At 33.1% G+C, this 19579-nt stretch overlaps 1 protein-coding gene across 3 annotated transcripts in view; it reads left to right on the top strand.

Annotated features, from left to right (window-relative positions):
* LOC119068081 (teneurin-a) overlaps positions 1 to 19579 on the top strand; it is a 289470-nt gene that overhangs the window by 41057 nt on the left and 228834 nt on the right. For all 3 annotated transcript variants that reach the window (XM_037171490.1, XM_037171489.1, XM_037171488.1), the window contains exon 3: positions 17784 to 18040. In XM_037171490.1, coding sequence (XP_037027385.1) covers positions 17836 to 18040 — 205 coding nt within the window. In that variant the 5' untranslated portion in view covers positions 17784 to 17835. The remainder of the gene's footprint in view (positions 1 to 17783; positions 18041 to 19579) is intronic.

Genomic DNA, 19579 nt, shown 5'->3' with positions numbered 1-19579 from the left:
GTGCATAAACCATTCGAACCAGGTGGCGTATCACTTGTTAAACGGATAGTACATGAACAAATTCCATAACTTCTTGAGTCATCCGTAAACGGTTAATATGTACTGACCACAATTAGTGCTTATCCGTCCGTCAAAAGATCGTGATTTGAATGAAACAGTATGCATTCATGTTCTCGTTTTATTTTATCGCTTCTTAAAAATTTAGTTTTGAAACTATTGCAACATTTTCGTTCCTTTGAACCAGTTAAGACGAATCAACTCAACACAATGCTAAATTGTAGCCTAAATTTTTAGTAAAAGTAATATATTTTCGATGATAACTTCGTATCCGCATTCTTTCTGGAAAAACTGGGACCATCGTTTTGTGTCAAAATGTTAGCTTTCTGTTTTGTGTAAAAATAATAAATATTTGGTGTAACTTACTACGAGAAAACACAATAGTTTACTTCTTTCAGAAAGAACGCGGATGCGAAGTTATCATCGAAAAAAAAATCTGCTCACGAATTTAGGCGGCTAAAATTTAGCGTTGTTGTGTTGATTCATCTAAAAGTCTTAGACAAAAAATACCATTTACCGTGCGCATCTAAACATACCACAACATCCTCAACAGAAAACAATGAACCCAATTGAAATGCTAAAACAGTAGGGCTCTAATTAATTGTAATTGATCCGATAGAAGTGCATACTGCATGCAGTTGCTACAGTTAACCGGATATCGTTAATATTTACCCAGAACTTGCTGTTATTTGGATATCGATTACTGTAATACCTATATCGTTATCGATATTGTAACAAATTTCTTCAACAGTCCCAATATCGCTTTGTCAGATTATTATGTACATCACCTCCATGCTACCTCTCATTTGCCATTAATTGTTTTAACTTTGTACAAAATATCTGAATAATTCAATTAGAAATTAAACGTTGTTCATAACATGAATTTTTTAAACAGAATTTTTTTTTGTTTGACTCAAATTAAAAATGAATTTTCACTAATCAAAACTGAGCGGCATTCTGTGCAACATTGTGTACAATGTACAGGTATCAGGAGAGAGCAGAAAAAAAAATTACAAACAATTACGGATATTTCACAAAATTGTGAATTGAAACGCAAATGAATTTAGTCGAAAATGTAATTGTTTTGCGGTAATAAATTATTGTGATTATAACAGAAATTTCAGTTTTTGCGGTGTTAATAAATAGAATAAAATGAATATAATCCCGGAACATATAATTACATTATATGCAATCGGACATTGGATCAAAATATTAACGTAAATGTTACAATAACAAAAGTTAAACAAAAAAAATATAGTAATTTTCTGCTGAAACGTTAACCATGTCAATAATATAGCATAAGGACCGTAGTATGTAACTTTGAACACAAATGAAATAAACAACATTTTCCAAATAAATTACTCGTTATTCGATTATTCATTAATCTATCATAAAAACTTTTATCTCCTGTATTACATTGGGATTTGTATTCCACCACAGTGAACAACAATCAAATTAATGTTAAATTTACTGATATGAACGAAAATCCGTAGCAAAATCAATAAAAATTCAATTATTTTTAACGCAAACAGAAATGCGTAGCTTCCCAATCATTTTCTGTGTGAGTCTCTCCACTACACTAAAACTCCCCAACATAATAAAACTACAGCCAATACAGTCATTATTGTTGTTTATATAGATATATTATGAAAACATGCATACACACTCACACAAAAAAAAAAATGAAAGCTTTTCGAAACCAAATTAAAAACCAAATCAATTATCCGTTATATGGCCAAGGATGGTAAGCCACATTCATTAAATTTAAGTGCTCGACGCCATTTATACGTGTTTTAACGCAAATTTGTATTTTGTGTAAAGCTTTTCAATTATTTATAAATTTAATGGGCAAGCTAGATTTATGTAAATTACACATAGACGAGCAACTAAATACAAACATAACACTAAATTATTACATGGAAATAGCAAATTTACAGAATAACAAAAAACCGATATACCATCTGTAGCGGTTTTGGAACGGGGACTTTTAAAACTTTTTGGGTCAAATTTGTATATTCTCTTTGAATTTAGCTAAACATACATTTGCTTACATTTGATTAGTTAAATTGGGTTATCCCATCATCCTAACGACATACAAAACAAGTCATATTGCAGGGGGAAGGGGGAGGTCGAGAGCTGTCTTCGTCTATTACCCCGATTTTAGCACAAAGTTTGCCTTTAACTTTTGCAGTTCAGAAAATATTTCAATATTCCATAATAACCGTATGCACTGTCCCTGAGGAATTTTTACGGTCTGATAGCAAATGTATATGGGAATGAATAACGTTATTTGAAAATGTTGTTCATTTCTGGAAACCAAACTTTTCTGAAACAGAAAATGAGAAGATTAACTTTTAAGCTTTTATGTGTGGTAAAGCTTTTGGCCAAACCATTAGATGAATTTCGCCTTTTAACTCCTAACGAGCATTGACATTTGCCAAAGAGATTAACAATTATTTTGATGAAAAAAATCTACATAGCATAGCCCAGACCGGAATGTGACACTTCATATTAGTATTTTATTGCTATGTGAGACAAAATCGAGAATTACTTCGTATGTACATATTGTATATAACAAGTGAGCGAAGCGAACGCGTGTGTATACAATATGTACATAAGAAGTGATTCGAGATTTTTCTCACATAGCAATACGATATTTTATCTTCCATGTGTGACTATTTCATACATTCAGCGTTTCTGTATATAAACTCGAAGACATACAAACACCACTGAAAGGTTTGGCTTATGTGTATACAAAAGCATCATGTGTGACAATTAAACAAAATCATGGCAACAAATCGAAACATCATCGTGAATCTCGGTGGCCGAATCGGCTAGATCGCGTCAGTTTTATGCATATGATCGTGAGTTCTATCCTCATAACAAACATTTTTTTCCATTTTTTTTTTTCATTTTCTATCACAAAAAATAGTAAATAAACTGATCTCCAGTATAGTAGCTAGATTTTTAATCGAAGAAATATCTGCTGGGCACCGAGGCCTTAGCCTTTTTGTCATATTGATTACACCATATTTGCAATGACACATTTCTCGGCAGATATTTGTCCAATCGAATAACTTAACTAATTGCGTTACCGAAATCCTGAGATAAAACACTACACAACGTAATTTTGAATAACAAGAATCCATTTAGTCAAAATTTGATTATTTTTCGTTCTAAATAAATTATGCGAGTCACACATACACTCGCGACATTTTGTCGTGCATGTTAAATACTTATGTACTTTTTAAAATGATCAGACTACCTGCGACAGAGTCACTAACACATATATGGTCATTGCTTATGTTCTACATACATGCGGGGTTTCATGACAACAAAATCAAATGTAATCATGAGTCTCAATGGCCGAATCGGCTAGAGCGTGAACTTTTTATGCATAAGATCGTGAGTTCTCTTCCCGCAACAAACATTTTTTGTTTTTTTTTTTGTTTTTGTTTTATCAAAATAAATTGCAAAGAAAGTATTCTGATCTCTTTATCGTAAGTAAACTTCCAATCGAACGAATATCTGCTGCGCACTGAGACCTTACGCTTTTTTACATACACCACGTATGCAATGGCATATTTCTCAGCAGATATTTGTCCAATTGAAAAACTAATTACGAAAGACATCCTTCGGTAAAACACAAAACAATGAAGTTTTGAATGAAGAGAATCCGTTTAGTCAAAATTTGATTTTTTTTTTCGTTCTAAACGAAAAAAAAAACACATGACGTCGACACACACACACACACGAAATTTTGTAGTACATGTTGCTTATGTACTTTATAAATTGAGTTCCACGCTGCAACATTAGAGTATGCATATCTGGTATATTAGAAGACTCGGTGGTGTAATGGTTAGCGTAGTTTGTTGATATGCAGGAGGTTCGGAGTTCGAATCTCCGTCGGGTCATTGGTTTTTTTCTTCAAAATAAAAAACGGAAATAAAATTTACCCTAGAAGAGTAATAAAATTATATCCCTAGACAACCAGAATAACGTATGGCTTAGAGTTTATATACAGAAACGAGTAATGTATGAAATAGTCACACATGGAAGATAAAAAATAAATCTCGTAATGTCTACGATTTTCCTTTACGATTTTTTGGAATTGATTCATCCAGCGAGGTGAATATTATTCACTTTTCTATACTTTTAAGCGTCATAGCCCCTGCCAGATACAGCGACGCAACATTCGTTTGAACATCGTCTCAAAGCAATTGTAAATAAATAGAGTTCGAATGCAGCAGTAGATTTCGAGGCGCTGTCGCTAACTTTTGCGCTATTTGCTATTATGGTTGCAAAAAAAAGATTTTTCTGTAGGATTTTGTAGGATTTTTTTATGAAGTTGTTTTTTGTGGTTTTTGATTATTTTGATGTAACTTCATGTACTTACTTTTTTGATAACGGTAATCGTAAAAATCTAGGTTGAATAGCTGTGGTACCCCTCATGCCGAATGGCTGAAAATACCAAAGTATATAAACACTGAAGGTAATGCAAATCCACAGTTACACACAGATCCCACAGATCCAAACTTTCAGGTGAATTTAAGCTCTGTCATGTTGCACAGTGTGCAATGCACACGTATTGAATTCGTTTGCGTCAAGCTGCATCTAGTTGTAAATTTGGAACGATTTAGCGGCGTTATGTTGCACACATACAAAATTTGTTTGCGTCAAGCTGTATTTAGTGGTGAATTGGGAGGATTTAGGGCCGTCATGTTGCACAAGTCTAAGTTAGACAACATGCGAAAATGAATTCACCTGAAAGTTTGGATCCGTAATTTCTCTGATCCGCTGAGGGTCTGCATTACCTTCAGTGTTTATATACTTTGGAAAATACATTCAGCAATTTGCTAGATAAGCGACATTTCGAGACATTGAAATATTCGGAATCGTATGTCGTGGGAAATATATGAAACTTCCACGAAATCGATATCGAGGTTGGACGGATGTGAAGTGCAAGTGCACTCACATCAAAATGCTGATCACACGAAAGTGTGTAAAATGAGGAATGTCTATCGTACCAAAAGGGTGATCGAAAAATGTATTTGAGTCCAGTTTTAGTTTGACCATAGATCGGATAAGTTCCTTCGAACGAGATTTGAGTAAACTAACTGAATAAGTCAGTAAGCTGAATAAGTGATTTCGAGTTATTTTGAGCTTTTTTATTTTAAAACAAATATATTCAGTGTGTAATAAAGTATACGAAAATACTCATCGTTTCCTTTTACGCGAGAGAAGTAGGAAAGTCATTCTATACAGTACAGAGCATACGACATTGCATTCAATTTGGTTTTCAATTAAAGCTTTAGTTTTCTGTTAACAGAATTATTTCCATTCATGTCTAGCTAATGGTAAATGAAAAGCGATTTATAGTCTGACTGCAATAGCACCCAATCTACGAAGAATATCCCAAAACTGAAACGATATCATATCACCATAGCGTATTAGTATTTTTCACTATCGCGCTAAAAGCGTAGCAGCAAGCACCTTTGGTTGTTGGTTGTTGGGATGCTTCAGATAAACGTACATCATTAACGGTGTGTGTAAACACTGGAAAGTGTGCTTAGATCGTTTCCGTATCTAAAGTATAGTATTCTCCATACAATTAAGCCGTCTGGTAAAAAAACACAAAGATTTCTTAAATGAAAATTGCAATGTCAACAGTGAAGATTAAGATTAAATTTTCGGCAACAGTTCTTTATGCAACAAGTTGCGGGATGAGGTTGCTTTTGTCAATAGAAGTGATATTTTATAATAAATAAATACATTCCCGTTACAAAATTATTTGAATACAACTCCCCCTTAAGTTAAGGGCCTTAACGTTCACTTGTGCGCATTAAAACCGCGCAGGATCTAATTTACTACTCAACTGCTCCATTACGTAAATTTATTGCATAAATAACTATATACCGGTATGGTATATCTTATTTTGCCTCAGCATTTCGTGTGGCCTTGTTAATTTCGCAGAAAAGTTTGTCTGGAAGAAAAGTCTGCATTTTGAAACGAATAATCGGAAGGGTCGACCGCTATAAATAATTAACTTACTCTAACATTTCAGAGTTTAAATACAAAATATTTTAATGTGAGCGCTTGCAACGTTCAAACACAAACAGACACAGCTCAGACAACGTTTTTCATTTGTTGATTGCTTTTGGTTCTATGTTGCCGATAATTAATCGAAGGCTCTATGTAACGAACGCGACGGCAATATCCATGATTTATTTGGAATGAACTTTTGAAGGGGTTGTGTGTTTTTAATTATTACTTTGTTTATCTACTTTCTCGTATTACATAGAGATCAGCCTTCAGGTCAGTTAATCTTGAATTTCAGTCAAATGATTTTACGGTCGTCTGACTCAAACACGGCGATGAAATTATACGGTGTGTACCATGTTAATTGATTGAGAGTTACAACAAGTCGAACGACGACGAAATAACTGAGAGAAAAAAAAACTTGAAACATTATGTTACTTACGACAAAATAAATTGTCGCATGAAAGGAACCCATTAGTGCAAGGTTTCAAAAAAAAGTTAAAATTTAAAAAAGAAAGAATTTAATTAAAATGAAGATAAAAATCCTCCACCGTCCATCTCTATTATACAAGATCCTACAAGTCTTGTGTGCTATTTAGCGGTATACACTTTGCACCCGAAGCTATTAAAAAATTAAAGGAAAACGACTTTTAAAACTTAATTGAAACAAATTGCAATTTTCATGTAAACCGCACAATATTTTATCGTCGAAGAAAATTACTTATTTACAACCCATACTTATTTCGGTATACTGATTTATACATAATATGTACACACAATGTACATGCTGTAGCTGTACGTATCGCATACATAAAAACAGCATTCACCTTTACCATTTTTATGTACAGAAAATGGATTGTTTATACGAAAATTAACGTCAAGGAAAATATTACGTGATAAAGGAATAAAAACGAAAAATACCCAATTACTGGGGGCAATCGGATTGCTAAATGATTAATGACGTGATAACAAGAGAAAATCATGCTCTCTGTTTCCGTTTTCATTTGATTATTTACAATAATATTTCCCGTGGTGATTTTTTTTCTTTCGCTCTTTCTTTCGTTCTTGTGTTTCTATTCGATATGCTGATACCGAGGGGGAATCTACGCGAGCAAATACTTGGACAGGTGCTTATTGCTATTGGTACCAATAGACGTCAATAAACATCAATATAGGCAGGTTCATCGCATGTATTGACGTACTATTTCCCTATATTGGCCACTATTGGTTTCCTTTTACCATTGATGCCTACTATTGGTATGTATTGGTGACTGTTGGCGTCTATTGGTTGCTATTGGCGTCTATTGTTGACAGATCGGAGAAAGAATTACGTGGGAATATACTGGGTCAGGTGGTGGTGGATTAGCTATTGATGTCAATAGCCGTCAATAGACACCAATTTCCGTATTTTCAATAGCTACCAATAGAAACCAATAATCATCAATGGAAGTGGATGGGACAAAATTTGCTCGCGTAGTTTCCCCCTCGGCTGATACTTGTCGGACATGGAAAATTCTTTTGTTGTTATATACATATATGATCATCGACTAATTTATTGGCTTATTTGTGAATTATGTGTTTTCTACTTTGCAACTATTTGTTATTGTATTCCTCCGCGTAAAAGTCCTTCAATAATTGCTATGTGTGTAGAATGTGTGGCGTGCTTTTGTGCGAGAATGTTATTGTCACATTTGTGGTCAAGATTGTACGCAACCTTTATCGGCCACACTAAAGATATGTTCTTTAAATGCATTAAACGGTATAGACGAAATAAAACAAAAAATTCTGAATGGGAATATCAGTTTGTAATCATTTTTTTTTGTTAGAAACATGTTTAGCGAAATGATTTTCCAATCTAATTTTAATAATAAATTAGTGTAAAATATTAGTGCACTAACTTCGTTCGCGATGGTTTGGTACAGAAAAAATATTGATTACATCCCATTCTTATTATTAATAAGAAAATTGGTAACAGGATGGATCGATACGTAACTTGTAACATAAGCTCAATAAGAAATCCGATGGGAGCTCGACAACACAAAGTCATGAAGACAGTGTGCGATATTTTATAACAAGAAGCATAAAAGTGCTTAAGAGCTCACCTTCAGTTTTAACGTTGGAAGACAAGTAATTGTCTTCGACTGCTCTTGCAATTTGCCTGAACTTGTACTCGAACTTTCTCACATATTTTATTTTATAAATCCAAATATTATAAATAATCCTTGACTGAACCATCAAATGGAATCATCACAGCCCAACATAATGAAATTAATCACCGAAAACAACACAAAAATCATAAATCATCAAAAATAATAAATAACAAAAACCAAACCTCGAAATCCACCCTTTAGGCCCACCTCCTCTTCTTGCGACAACCCAGCACTGTATTGTGTATTATTCTATTCTTTCGAGCCGTCACATTATGAACAATAATTCCTGTCATATGAACACATTTCGTATGAGCTATGACATATTCATCCTGTTAAACATTTTGTCAAAAAAAAAGAGAATAACTTTCTCCCACATATTGTAATAAGTCTTACAACCCGAATAAAACAAAAATAAATAAATTTCACTATATCTTTCTCTCATGCAAGAAAAGTACTCCTTTTACTACCAGATAGTACGTTATGTGGTGTGTTGTTGTATACAGATTTTTTTCCTCCTCCGTCTGGCAAGAATTTCCGCTTAGATAAAATGCAGATAGATGATCCAGACATGAACTTGAGATTATAAGCACGACTTTGTATTATATACATACCTAGAATACACGTACCGTTTTTCATGTCGCTTTATATAAGATGAGACAAGATAAATATTAAATTTGATGTGTACAGATTGCTTCGACTACATTTTTGAAGTAGAAGAAAATTATGGATTGCATTATGCTGCAATTCGAATGCCTTTATCATTGCAGGATCGTATTGCATTAAACTTATTATTTATTCAATTAGCAAAAGATCATATTCGTCTCCAAATAAAATAGACGATTATAGCAGAAAAAGGACTCAAACGCAGAAATAACAAAGTTTGAAATTTACATCGACAGAAAAGCAAAATGAAATTGCTCCAATCCAAATCTTATTTTGATGTCTCAAATCTGGAATATTCAATTTTCTTTCTCTATAACGGAAATTGATGACAGGAATTTATCGAACATTTTTGAGATTTGCCTTGTATATAAGCTGTAATGGTGATTGATAGATGAATGTGTTACTTGATGCTTTACGGAGACAATTTTTTTTGGTAGAAAGCGAAGTAATTTAGATGATTACTGTGAAGTTACACTATATCGATAGAACATGTAACTGGCTCACTGCAAATCTTTAGCCTGCTAAGCCTGATTTAAAATGTGATTTTTTTTAAGTTAGGTCAGGCCCATGTGACCTAAAAATAACTGAATTTATTTTGACCCAAACGTAAAATGCATAATATGAAGCTCCCTCTTCTGACCAATATGATCAATTTTGCCATGACCTCAATAATCAGGGCAAAACTGACCTGACCGGATAGGTTTAAATATAATCCGGTTCAGGTTTAGGCCTGCTTTTTTTGGTCTCGGTCGACCCAGCACCCAGCAATACTTTGATACATTAATGAACAAAAAGCTTTGCAAGCAAATGAATTCCAAATCTCTCCCAGTCACACTGAATATTTAACTAAACGTTTATCTTTTCTTCGTTTTCTTTCTAATGAGAAACTTTTTCAGTTTCCAGTTAACAGTTAAAAGAATCCGCAGTCGTAAGGTTTAATTTGAAGAGTCCACAAAATAGTTTATCAATCGATATACATTCGGCGACCATTTATTATAACTTGCACTTTACTGAAAATCCGTAGCCAAATTATATACAACAATTCCTGAAGTTACTTTGCGTTGATTTCAGCGATTAGGCGTTGTACTAGACTGATTGAAACAGTCACTTCTGGGTGCATTTGACAATTTAAATAAAATAAAGTTGAAAAATGTTTTAATATTTGCGTGCATTGCATGTTTGTAAAGTTTTTGTTTTTTTTTGTGAAGAAAATTCAACAAAACTTTTACAACACAAGAACAATCAAGTCATATATACATATATATACTAGCCGCGAGCATAAATTTTCGAAATTCTATTGCCTATTTATATACCCATGGGCGCTACCACATGCTATTGCATTTCATCACATAGCAAGGTAATATTATAATTAATTTTTCGTTGTAACAACCCGCAAAAGAGTCGCTGTTGATTGAATAGTCAAAAAGCGGAAAAGAAAAACATGATTTTTCATAATGTCACGCCATTAATCATATTTTCATGAATAACAAGCCATATCTTCTCAGTGAGTGTAAAAACAGCTAAAGGAAAATAAAAGGCTCGTTATAATTGGTATTTCGATATGGTTTTTCTACATAGTTTTGGCGGGTTTCCACTTTTTTTCGGGTATTTTATAATTCTTTTCGTTACTTTTTTGTATGGAAAATAATCCATTATGCGATTTTCGGCTGTGAATGGCTGTCAACGTTATGAAAATGACATTTTAATCATTGAGAAAATGTTTTCATAACGATTAACTTACGAATAGAATATAGCGGTGCTCGTGTATGAAGTAAAAAAGAAGAAAAAACTTTGCGGAAAACTTTTTTGTTAAAATACATTTTCAATAAATAAGTTCTAGTTTGTTTGGGAATTTTTCACTATTTGAAATTATAGTTCCGTAACAACATCATAACAGAATTAAATAGAACTTTGAAGAATCTCGTTGTCATAACTTAAAAATTCCGCAAAATGGTTTTCTTTCCGTTTTCTTTGGTGTTTTACTGTTGGCATTGCTTTCTTATCTGAGATACTTTTTCGTGTTTCACATTTTGTAGAGAATAGCAACCTTTAATTTAAGAGTCATATCGCCAAAACTTCAAGTGATTTAATTAACTTTGTGAACAAGTGGTCTCCGACTTTAATGAAGCGAACGTAAAGACATTTCAGCGGGTACCGAAAACAGTTTTTCGTCAATAACTCTAGAAATAATTATTTTAAATTATTGTAATGTTGTACTAATTTTGGCCTTGGAAAGACCTTCAGGTAGAGTATACGCACTGCTTAGTGCGAGAAGATCAACGGGAGGTATGTTTTCCGATGGTTAGTATAAATTGCAACCAAATAACATAACAGAAAACAAAACAAACTTCCAAAACAACTGATAACAGTCAAAAACGCTCAAAAGAGTAAAAGTGACGCAAGTCCCTGATATCGCAAAACTGATACAACTGCTATCGCTGTAGGTGACTCATTCTGCGCTTGTACGCAAAAATTGCAAAAACAAAAACTTGACCGAAAAAATTCTACAAAAATTACCAACCTTGTCAAAATAATTGCTCTCGGTCCACTAGTCGCAGAGCAACATCAGTTGAAAGTCAAAATTTCATCATCCGTAAGATGGGGTCACTCATGTTAATGTCAAGTGAAAAAACATGTTAATGTCAATTATTGTGTCTTTTCGAGTTGTACACTTACAAAAATCTTTGATCCGTAGATGTAACCACTTAAAGTTCAAAAAGAACCGCACCAAGTATCTTCGTCTTCGAGCTTGAACTGACAATTTTTGCGTCATCTGTAATCGTAGGCAAATGCTTTGCCCTTACCGACTGCTTCGAATTTCATGTGTCTAATCTAATCCTAATCAGTAATTCGTACGAGGTTAACCTTTTGACATGGAATTTACCTTCGTAATTAGAAAGTACAAACAAGATAATAATTCGTTATTGCTTCAAGTCACACTCTTACATTTAGAAAGAAATCACTTCGACGGGTGAGCCAGACAGCACGTATTACTTATTAATTGCCGAAATATGAAGATACAACTTTTCAGTATAAAAAATGTCTAAACTCAATAATTTTCATGAAATCGCACATCAAGCAAGCAGCAGCTAATCAATTTTAACTAAAAACAAAATTATATTTCAAAAGCTGAACTTTGAACAATGTAAGACTTTGATTATTTTGGGATTGAATTTCTCATATTTTGTTTGTATAATATGTTTCGTTGAACCCTTATCAACGCTCCTTGTTTATGGACGATTCCCTAATCGAAGATGTCAAAATCCCTTTGTCGTATACTATCAAGAAAAAAAAATGAAAACTTTAAAAAAAATCAGATTGAAAATTCTCAATTTTATAAGACTCAGCTCGACCATTATTGATCCTTTTTTTTTTTTTTTTGCTATAAAATCCTGCCTCGTAATGGCAAATTAATAAAACGTTAGTTGTAAGAGTTAAGGAAGTGATAGTTTTTACAATTGTTTGACGTCCTTCAGGAAACTTTTCGTGCAAGAGTTGCGACAGTTGATCTACCCTCGTTTGCGGGACGAAAGTAGCAATTTTCGCCCTAAAAAAAATGAAATGACACCTCATTGTAAGTAAATTAACAGCCACGATTTCAAAGATAAATGCGACGCACTCCAAGCAATAAACTAGACTGTACAGATGTCATGTTGTGAATTATTTGCTATGTTATGTTAAATCGTATAATCTGAACACAGTTGACATTACAATTTACGTCACCAACAAATCATACCAGGTAACCTAAAGGAACCTAAAACTTCATTAATTGGAGTGTTTACGGTTCAGTTCAGTAGATTTACTGGCTTCCGTTAAGGGCTAGGAGTACATAAATAACATTGACAACACGGCAGATTATTTTATTTTTATTGCTTAATGGACGATAATAATTTCAACGATTCAACATACTGAATATGGTATCTGCGACCAATATACATTTTTTGTAAAGTTTATTTTTGTTTGAATATTGCCGTAGATGATAGATTAAAACAATAAAACTCCAACGGTAGCATAATCGATTCATATCAAAATATTTTCCGTTTTACGGTCAACATTCAATATTAAAGATTTTCTTTTGTTAACATACTGTTTATACACACGGATCATAGTCATGTATAATATACCTCTGTGATGGAAAAAAACCCTTTTATTTGTTTTATTTCTTCCTTTTTTGTGGAAATAAAAATTATTTCGAATCATTGAATCAATAATCCGACAGAATTCAGAAATGATATGAAAAAAGGAATGTTTTCAAATAACGAGACTATTCGAGTATACGGTACAATCGAGCTTAACCGAAAAGCAATTTTGTGGCAGTAATCATAAAATCGAATAAAATTCTTTTTTTTTGTGTTTCTCGATCAGGGGAATAAAAACTAAAAATAACAAATTAATTGAAATATAATTTAATGTGGAAACGTTTATGCGATGGAGAGATGATTTCTTTTTTAATAAAAGATTTCTGAAACAATCAAACCTAATAAGTTGAACAAGTGATTTTTCATTAAATGTGAAAAATATTTCTTTCGTTCACGTGAATGGCGGATATATCGAAATAAGTTACGCTTTATGTTAACACAAACAAACATATTTCAGAAACAGTTAGTCATATATTCATAGCAACGAAGACAAAAATAATCTTCCGTAATAGAAAATTAATGACAAGATTTGGTATCAATCTATTGAAAATCAGAAGAAGTTCTTAATTTCTCTAATCTCATCTGCGCTGTCATATTACAAATATACGACAAATAACCTGTTGGTATCTTTAGTTCATTACGCAACTACGTTGTGTGAATTATACTTTGAATCAGTTCAAACTGATAATTTAGATCTTTACACAGACTGGTATTGCAACTTATTATCCCACAATTCTATTATTAAGTGCAAGACAACAGCCTTTTTTCTCCCTCATATAGCTTTAGTACACTTAATGAATTAAATGAAATCTTGAGGTCTATTACTTGCTGTTTTTGATGGGCACCAGCACCAAAAATTTCTTTCTGGCTGCAGGCATACCTACAACCTCTATGAATCCAGATATATTTTATTGCAAAAGTTGTTCAAACAATTTATGCTTGACAGGACAATTCGATTTTTTTGTGATTCAGATGATCCAGTTTCTTCAACTGATGGAGCGAATCTTGACAATTACGTATCTATATTTTTTCAAAGCGAAAAAAAGACTGCTCGCATACGGCGCAGTCAGTAAAAAAACGATCTTTTCAATCAAAAAATATTACAATAAATAAAAATCATCTGCTCTATTACTTCCTAAAGTTCCAAGAATACATGCCGCATTGCCTCTTTGTATAGCAATAGAAATTTTCTGCAGATAATCTTTGGAACGTGGCTCCCTGATGATATTTATAAATAGTCAAAAACGAGATTTTAATGAAATTCAAGTAAACTATATTTGATGTGGCATCCAATCAAAGCTTCTGTTTGATATACTGATTTAAATTAAATTTACTTGGATGTTTTTATTTTGAATGAAAAATATTGCGGAGCAAAATCTTTCACGTCTTATACTTTATCAAAGGTTAATTCAGCCTTATGATGAAAATTATTTATTAAAAGTCGTAATAAAACTACGTTTGCAACTACTTCAGGAGGTAACCTTCGTTTTGAAGTAGTTGCGAAAGTGGTTGCAAAAAATTGTTAGGTTAATTATTATCCTTTTACATCTTTTGGAACTACATCTGCAAATACTTTAATTTGCAACATTTATTATTAAGAAGATAGCTGATTAACTACTATGAGTTAAATCGCGCGCGGAGGCCTCCATTGGGCCTGTTGTGCTACTATTTGCAATATTACACAACTTTTTGACAATTTTATTCGACCTACGGTGGCCGTTTGATTTCCCAATCAAATTAGACCAAAAACGACTTTATTTTGAGGAAAAGCGATTTTCCTGTTAAAGTGTTTGAATCTGCTAAAAACGTTGTTGCAATGTTTGGAAAAATGACAATCGAAACTACATCTTTATTTAGCAAAAGCTCAAACCAATCCTTCGAAAGTATTTAGAACTAAATAGCTAACAGCGTGCGCTTTTACAAAATATCAGTAGGTGGCTTTCCAAACACTGAGTCTATCGCAACCAAAAACCCAAAACATATCGAAAGGATGGAAAAACTGGATGAGGAGAAAATAAAACTAGAGGAGAAATGAACGAGCAATAGAAAAGCAAACTTGGAAAGCTTCGTTAAACTTTTCTCCATCTGATTGTGTGACTAACAAAATGTACCAAACAATTCAAATTGAACAATGTTCATCATGTTCTTTGCATACTCAGAAATCATTTCCCCTCATCGTTCTCCAATTTCTCCCGTAATTTCCAAATCGAAAGGGATTTTTTTTCAACATGATAGCGCATGTTATCTCCCCATATTCCTTAGCCCCTATAAGTTGGAGCGATGCATTTAACGCCGATGAAACACTTGTTAGCGCTGGTTCTATTATTTGTAATTTCAAATTTTATGCATTTAAACAGAATGTAATTGGAGAAATTTACACATCGCAGTCCTGATTTTGTGTTTTGTTCGTATTTATTTTTAGAATATTGTGACAATCAATGTAATGATTGTTCCAACAAAAAATGTTTTCATTTTTTAGAATAAAATTGATTTACCTAGCATAGGCGAATAAGTCATTTCAAAGGATGTAGCTCGACATTACATCAAAGTTTGTTTTCTCATTCGACTCTTTTAGTCTGAAGGCTACACTAGATTTTTACAATAATATTACCGTGTCCTGTCAAAAACGTACTAGACGTTTAGTTTCACTAAAGTAGAATAGTTATTTGTGTATCTGTTTTGGACGATTGTTTTTAGGCAGTTTCGCGGGTTGTACATGCGAAAGTGCCTTAAATTAATCGTCCAAAACAGATACTCAAAAAAAATTCATGTAAGGGGTCGAAAACCAGAGGAAAATCTCAAAACTCCCTCATTTTCGGCCCCGACACATGCAAATTTATTCGCCTTCGGCTCTGTCTGGAAACTTCTCACACGCTAAAAAAAGACTTTTAGTCCTAGGTACGAAATGTACTATTTCAGTCGATTTCTCTACAGGTGGAGATATAAGTGGAAAATAGGTGGAAAATAAGAAGTCACTATTTACAGTCCAGATCTCTTTGTTCATTCAATGTGCATTACCAATTCCATCAATTGGATTGTAATCAGGGAAAATGTTGCTTCTTAAATTTCTCCCATGTTATCGGTAACTACAAAACAAAAATGAGCAATGGTTTCTGGCTAGTATTCTATAATATAGAAAAACGTATGCTAAAACAAATGGAGTAAAAGATTTTACATTGAACAACATTAAGCGATAAATTAAACCGATTTAGTTATTATATGCTGATTTCGTAGGTTCACTTGCCATTTCTAAAACGGAGATAAAAAACCTTCATATCTTAAGTTGTTGTGCAGCTGCTTGCTCTTTGTCAACAAAGTTTTGACTTCTGGATGAGACAATTTATTTTCGTCGAAAGTTGGAAATTATATATGGTAACAGTCGCGGTTCTCGCTTAGAAAATTAAATTACGACAATAACTTTAACATTTCCAACGATTAAAGCGGAATATTAGACGAGAGATTTGATATTTGTAGATATATTCAAAAATTTGTTAATTGCATAATGTTCCGATAAAGCTACGCACTTTCCTCCAGTATTTTAACGTGGCTGAAAGGCATTAGCCATTTAATTATGGAAATTTTATTTTCATCACCCCCATCCAGTGAATCCATTCCATATTCATACACATTTCCATTTGTTTATAAATTATTGACAAGTTTATTATTGGAACGTTCAGTACGCGTCATTTCAAATCCATTTGCCGTTAAAATATTCTCGCTGTCAAATAACTTCCTTATATCTTCCACATCATTCGTTCATTTTCTACATATAACACACACAAAACATCCAATCCATTCATGTACAGTACACAAAACATCATGATCTATAAAGACATAACAAAATACCCCCCCGAGAATCATATCAATTTGCATAATCTCGTTAAATGTGGATACGTGAATTTCATCTTAATGACATTGTTAGGACGAATTATTCACACATTATAATGTCATGATCCATTTCTCTCAACTATACCAACATAATACAGACTAATGGGACAAAAGCTCGGCGACTCCTTTTCGGATAAAATCCATTTAAATCAAAAGCTAGTTAAAAACCTTTACCAAAAGTGGCAAGCATAAAAAGTTTTGTTGCCTTAAACGTGCATATTTTTCATCATTTCGTTATTATAATGTGAGAGGTACAGTTGTACATCGTATCTTTTTAAGCGCTAAAAAAACCCCGTACACTCCATTGAATATGTATGGATGAATAGATGGATTGCTTGTGTGATGGGCATATGGATAAATATGATTAATGACGATGTCAACATACTGAAAAGGATTTGCATCTCCATACTTTTTTTTTCGCCAATGCCATGTTGATTGGGGGGATGTGTGCTCCTGTGTACATACATATAATATGGGAATGTATGCGTCCAATTTATACTATCTTTGGGTTGGAGAGCAATGTGTGTTTTATAGGCTATGGGTAGATTTCTTTAGTAAATAATTATTCTGTTCAATGGTTGGATATATTGTTAAAATACGATGAATATATATGGGGCTTATGCAAATTTATGGTTTAAGCATATAAGTATATGTGTATGGCATTCCATACGTATTTGTGATATATTCCTGTATGAAAGACATATGACAAATGAAGTAAGTTTTTTTTATGGATTATGCTTGTGCCAGTGCCATTTGAATTTGCAAGAATTAATCGCGTAATTTAATTAAAATTCATTCAACAAATCGGTTTTTTTTAATCTTTTTTCTTTTTTCTATTTACTTTCAGATGAATCGAATAGTATGATACGAAACCCTAGTTTATTGGGTGGTGTTTAATCATGTCAAGCCATTCCGGAACAATTGGACGATCGCGCGGTCTGTCAGTCGGTAGTCAGATCCGGCGTCAACGTTCCGTTGAATGGCGGCATGAACATGGTTACAGTAGCAGCGAAGACGATGAACGAATTGGTCGTGGATCAATCAATCCATCATTTGATAGTCAATTACTGGCCCAGCTGATTGCTCAAAGTCAACAGCTATCAAGTGAGTTACTTTTAATGTCAACAACCATTTTCATTCAATTCGAAAAATGTTATTTATTTTTGTATTGAGAATATTGGACATGACGTTTCCCAATACAATTTTTTTTTTTCGTTTTCTTTTTTCTTCCTTTTCCTGTTCGTGTTGGTAACGAATCAAATAAATAATATATCTTAAATCCCAAACACTGTCGATACATACAATTTTCTTTATCTCAAAGTCTATCTGTCCGTAAATAACATCGACATGGATGCCAACATAAGAAAAACATATGCTTTATGTTTATTGTATTAGAGCTTAGTTTTATCCAAGAAAAAAAAATAACATTTTTAAGGATTATCTTTAAGTCCACTTAAGCACCCCCACAGTTTTTCGACGCACCATGATAGTGATGTGCTTTTCATTTTTTTTTTTTGTTTAAATCACATGGACGTTGAAATCAACAGTATTTACGTCTTCAATATTCGCATAAAACACTCATGAGAACGGTTGTCGAAATTGTCACGAAAAAGAAAAAAAAATAATGAAAAAGGGTACGACATTGTCAATTACGATTTGGAACGTATGGTACATTAAAATGGATAACAGCTCCGAAATATGAAAGATTAAGTTCTGTAAAGCAAATTGAATCGGATTTGTACGCTTAATCCATTTCTCGAACAGGAAAAATTAATTCCTTATTTCTGGTTTGGCAAGTTTCGGAGTATTTATCAGAGTGATGTCCTTCCAATCTATGGTTGATGTTTTAGCGCCCATAGCAACTCATGGTTAAACATTGCTGAGCTCTCAAAATCTTTTCAAGGAACAAAAAAGTCCCTAACGCTAAAAAAAACGCTGTAGCCGAACCAACTACGTGCTTGATGTACAAAACCCAACGACCTATTAGGAACGGTTAGTCATGTGTTATCGACAACAACGAGAAAAATAAGAGATGACATCTGGTAAGCGTCTCTCCGACGGGCAGATAGTCGTGTATTTTGTGTGCAAGGGGATTTTCTAAAAGAAAATACTGAAATGGCTTTTTGAGGATTTTCTAGGATCCCAAAGTATTTTCTACTGATACTTTGAGGATTTTTAACGAATTCAAGAACAAATTATTTTTTTTTGACTGCAAACAGATCTTTATTTGCCCCGCATATTATTATCATCAGCATACTAAAGAAGTAAGAGATTTTCTAACAAACACTCAACGACATTTTACACTTAAAGAAATGAAAGTATTGATCGTTAATTGGAGATACGCTTGCCGCTTAAAAATGTTAACTTCAAACAAACTATTTTTCCTTTCTAATTCGTACATTCTGAAAATTTACTTTTGTAGCCAATCCTCCGGCTTCCATAGTTTTCTAGATACAGTTAATATTCTTGACGCGTTTCATTAGTCTCCTATACACTATTAGCAGGCAATAAGTCACTTTGAAGATTCTTGAATCGAGTTTTCTATAAATTTAAATTCCCTGACGAATAACGATCAAATAAAAGCACCATCTATATCTATAGTCTGAAAAACTACTCTTTCGAGCAATAAACAGAATTTAATAA

Source organism: Bradysia coprophila (assembly GCF_014529535.1).
Source record: "Bradysia coprophila strain Holo2 chromosome X unlocalized genomic scaffold, BU_Bcop_v1 contig_173, whole genome shotgun sequence".
In the NCBI taxonomy this organism is placed as follows: Eukaryota; Metazoa; Arthropoda; class Insecta; order Diptera; family Sciaridae; genus Bradysia; species Bradysia coprophila.
Note: the sequence above shows the minus strand (reverse complement) of the source record. Positions and strands in the feature narration are given on the sequence as shown.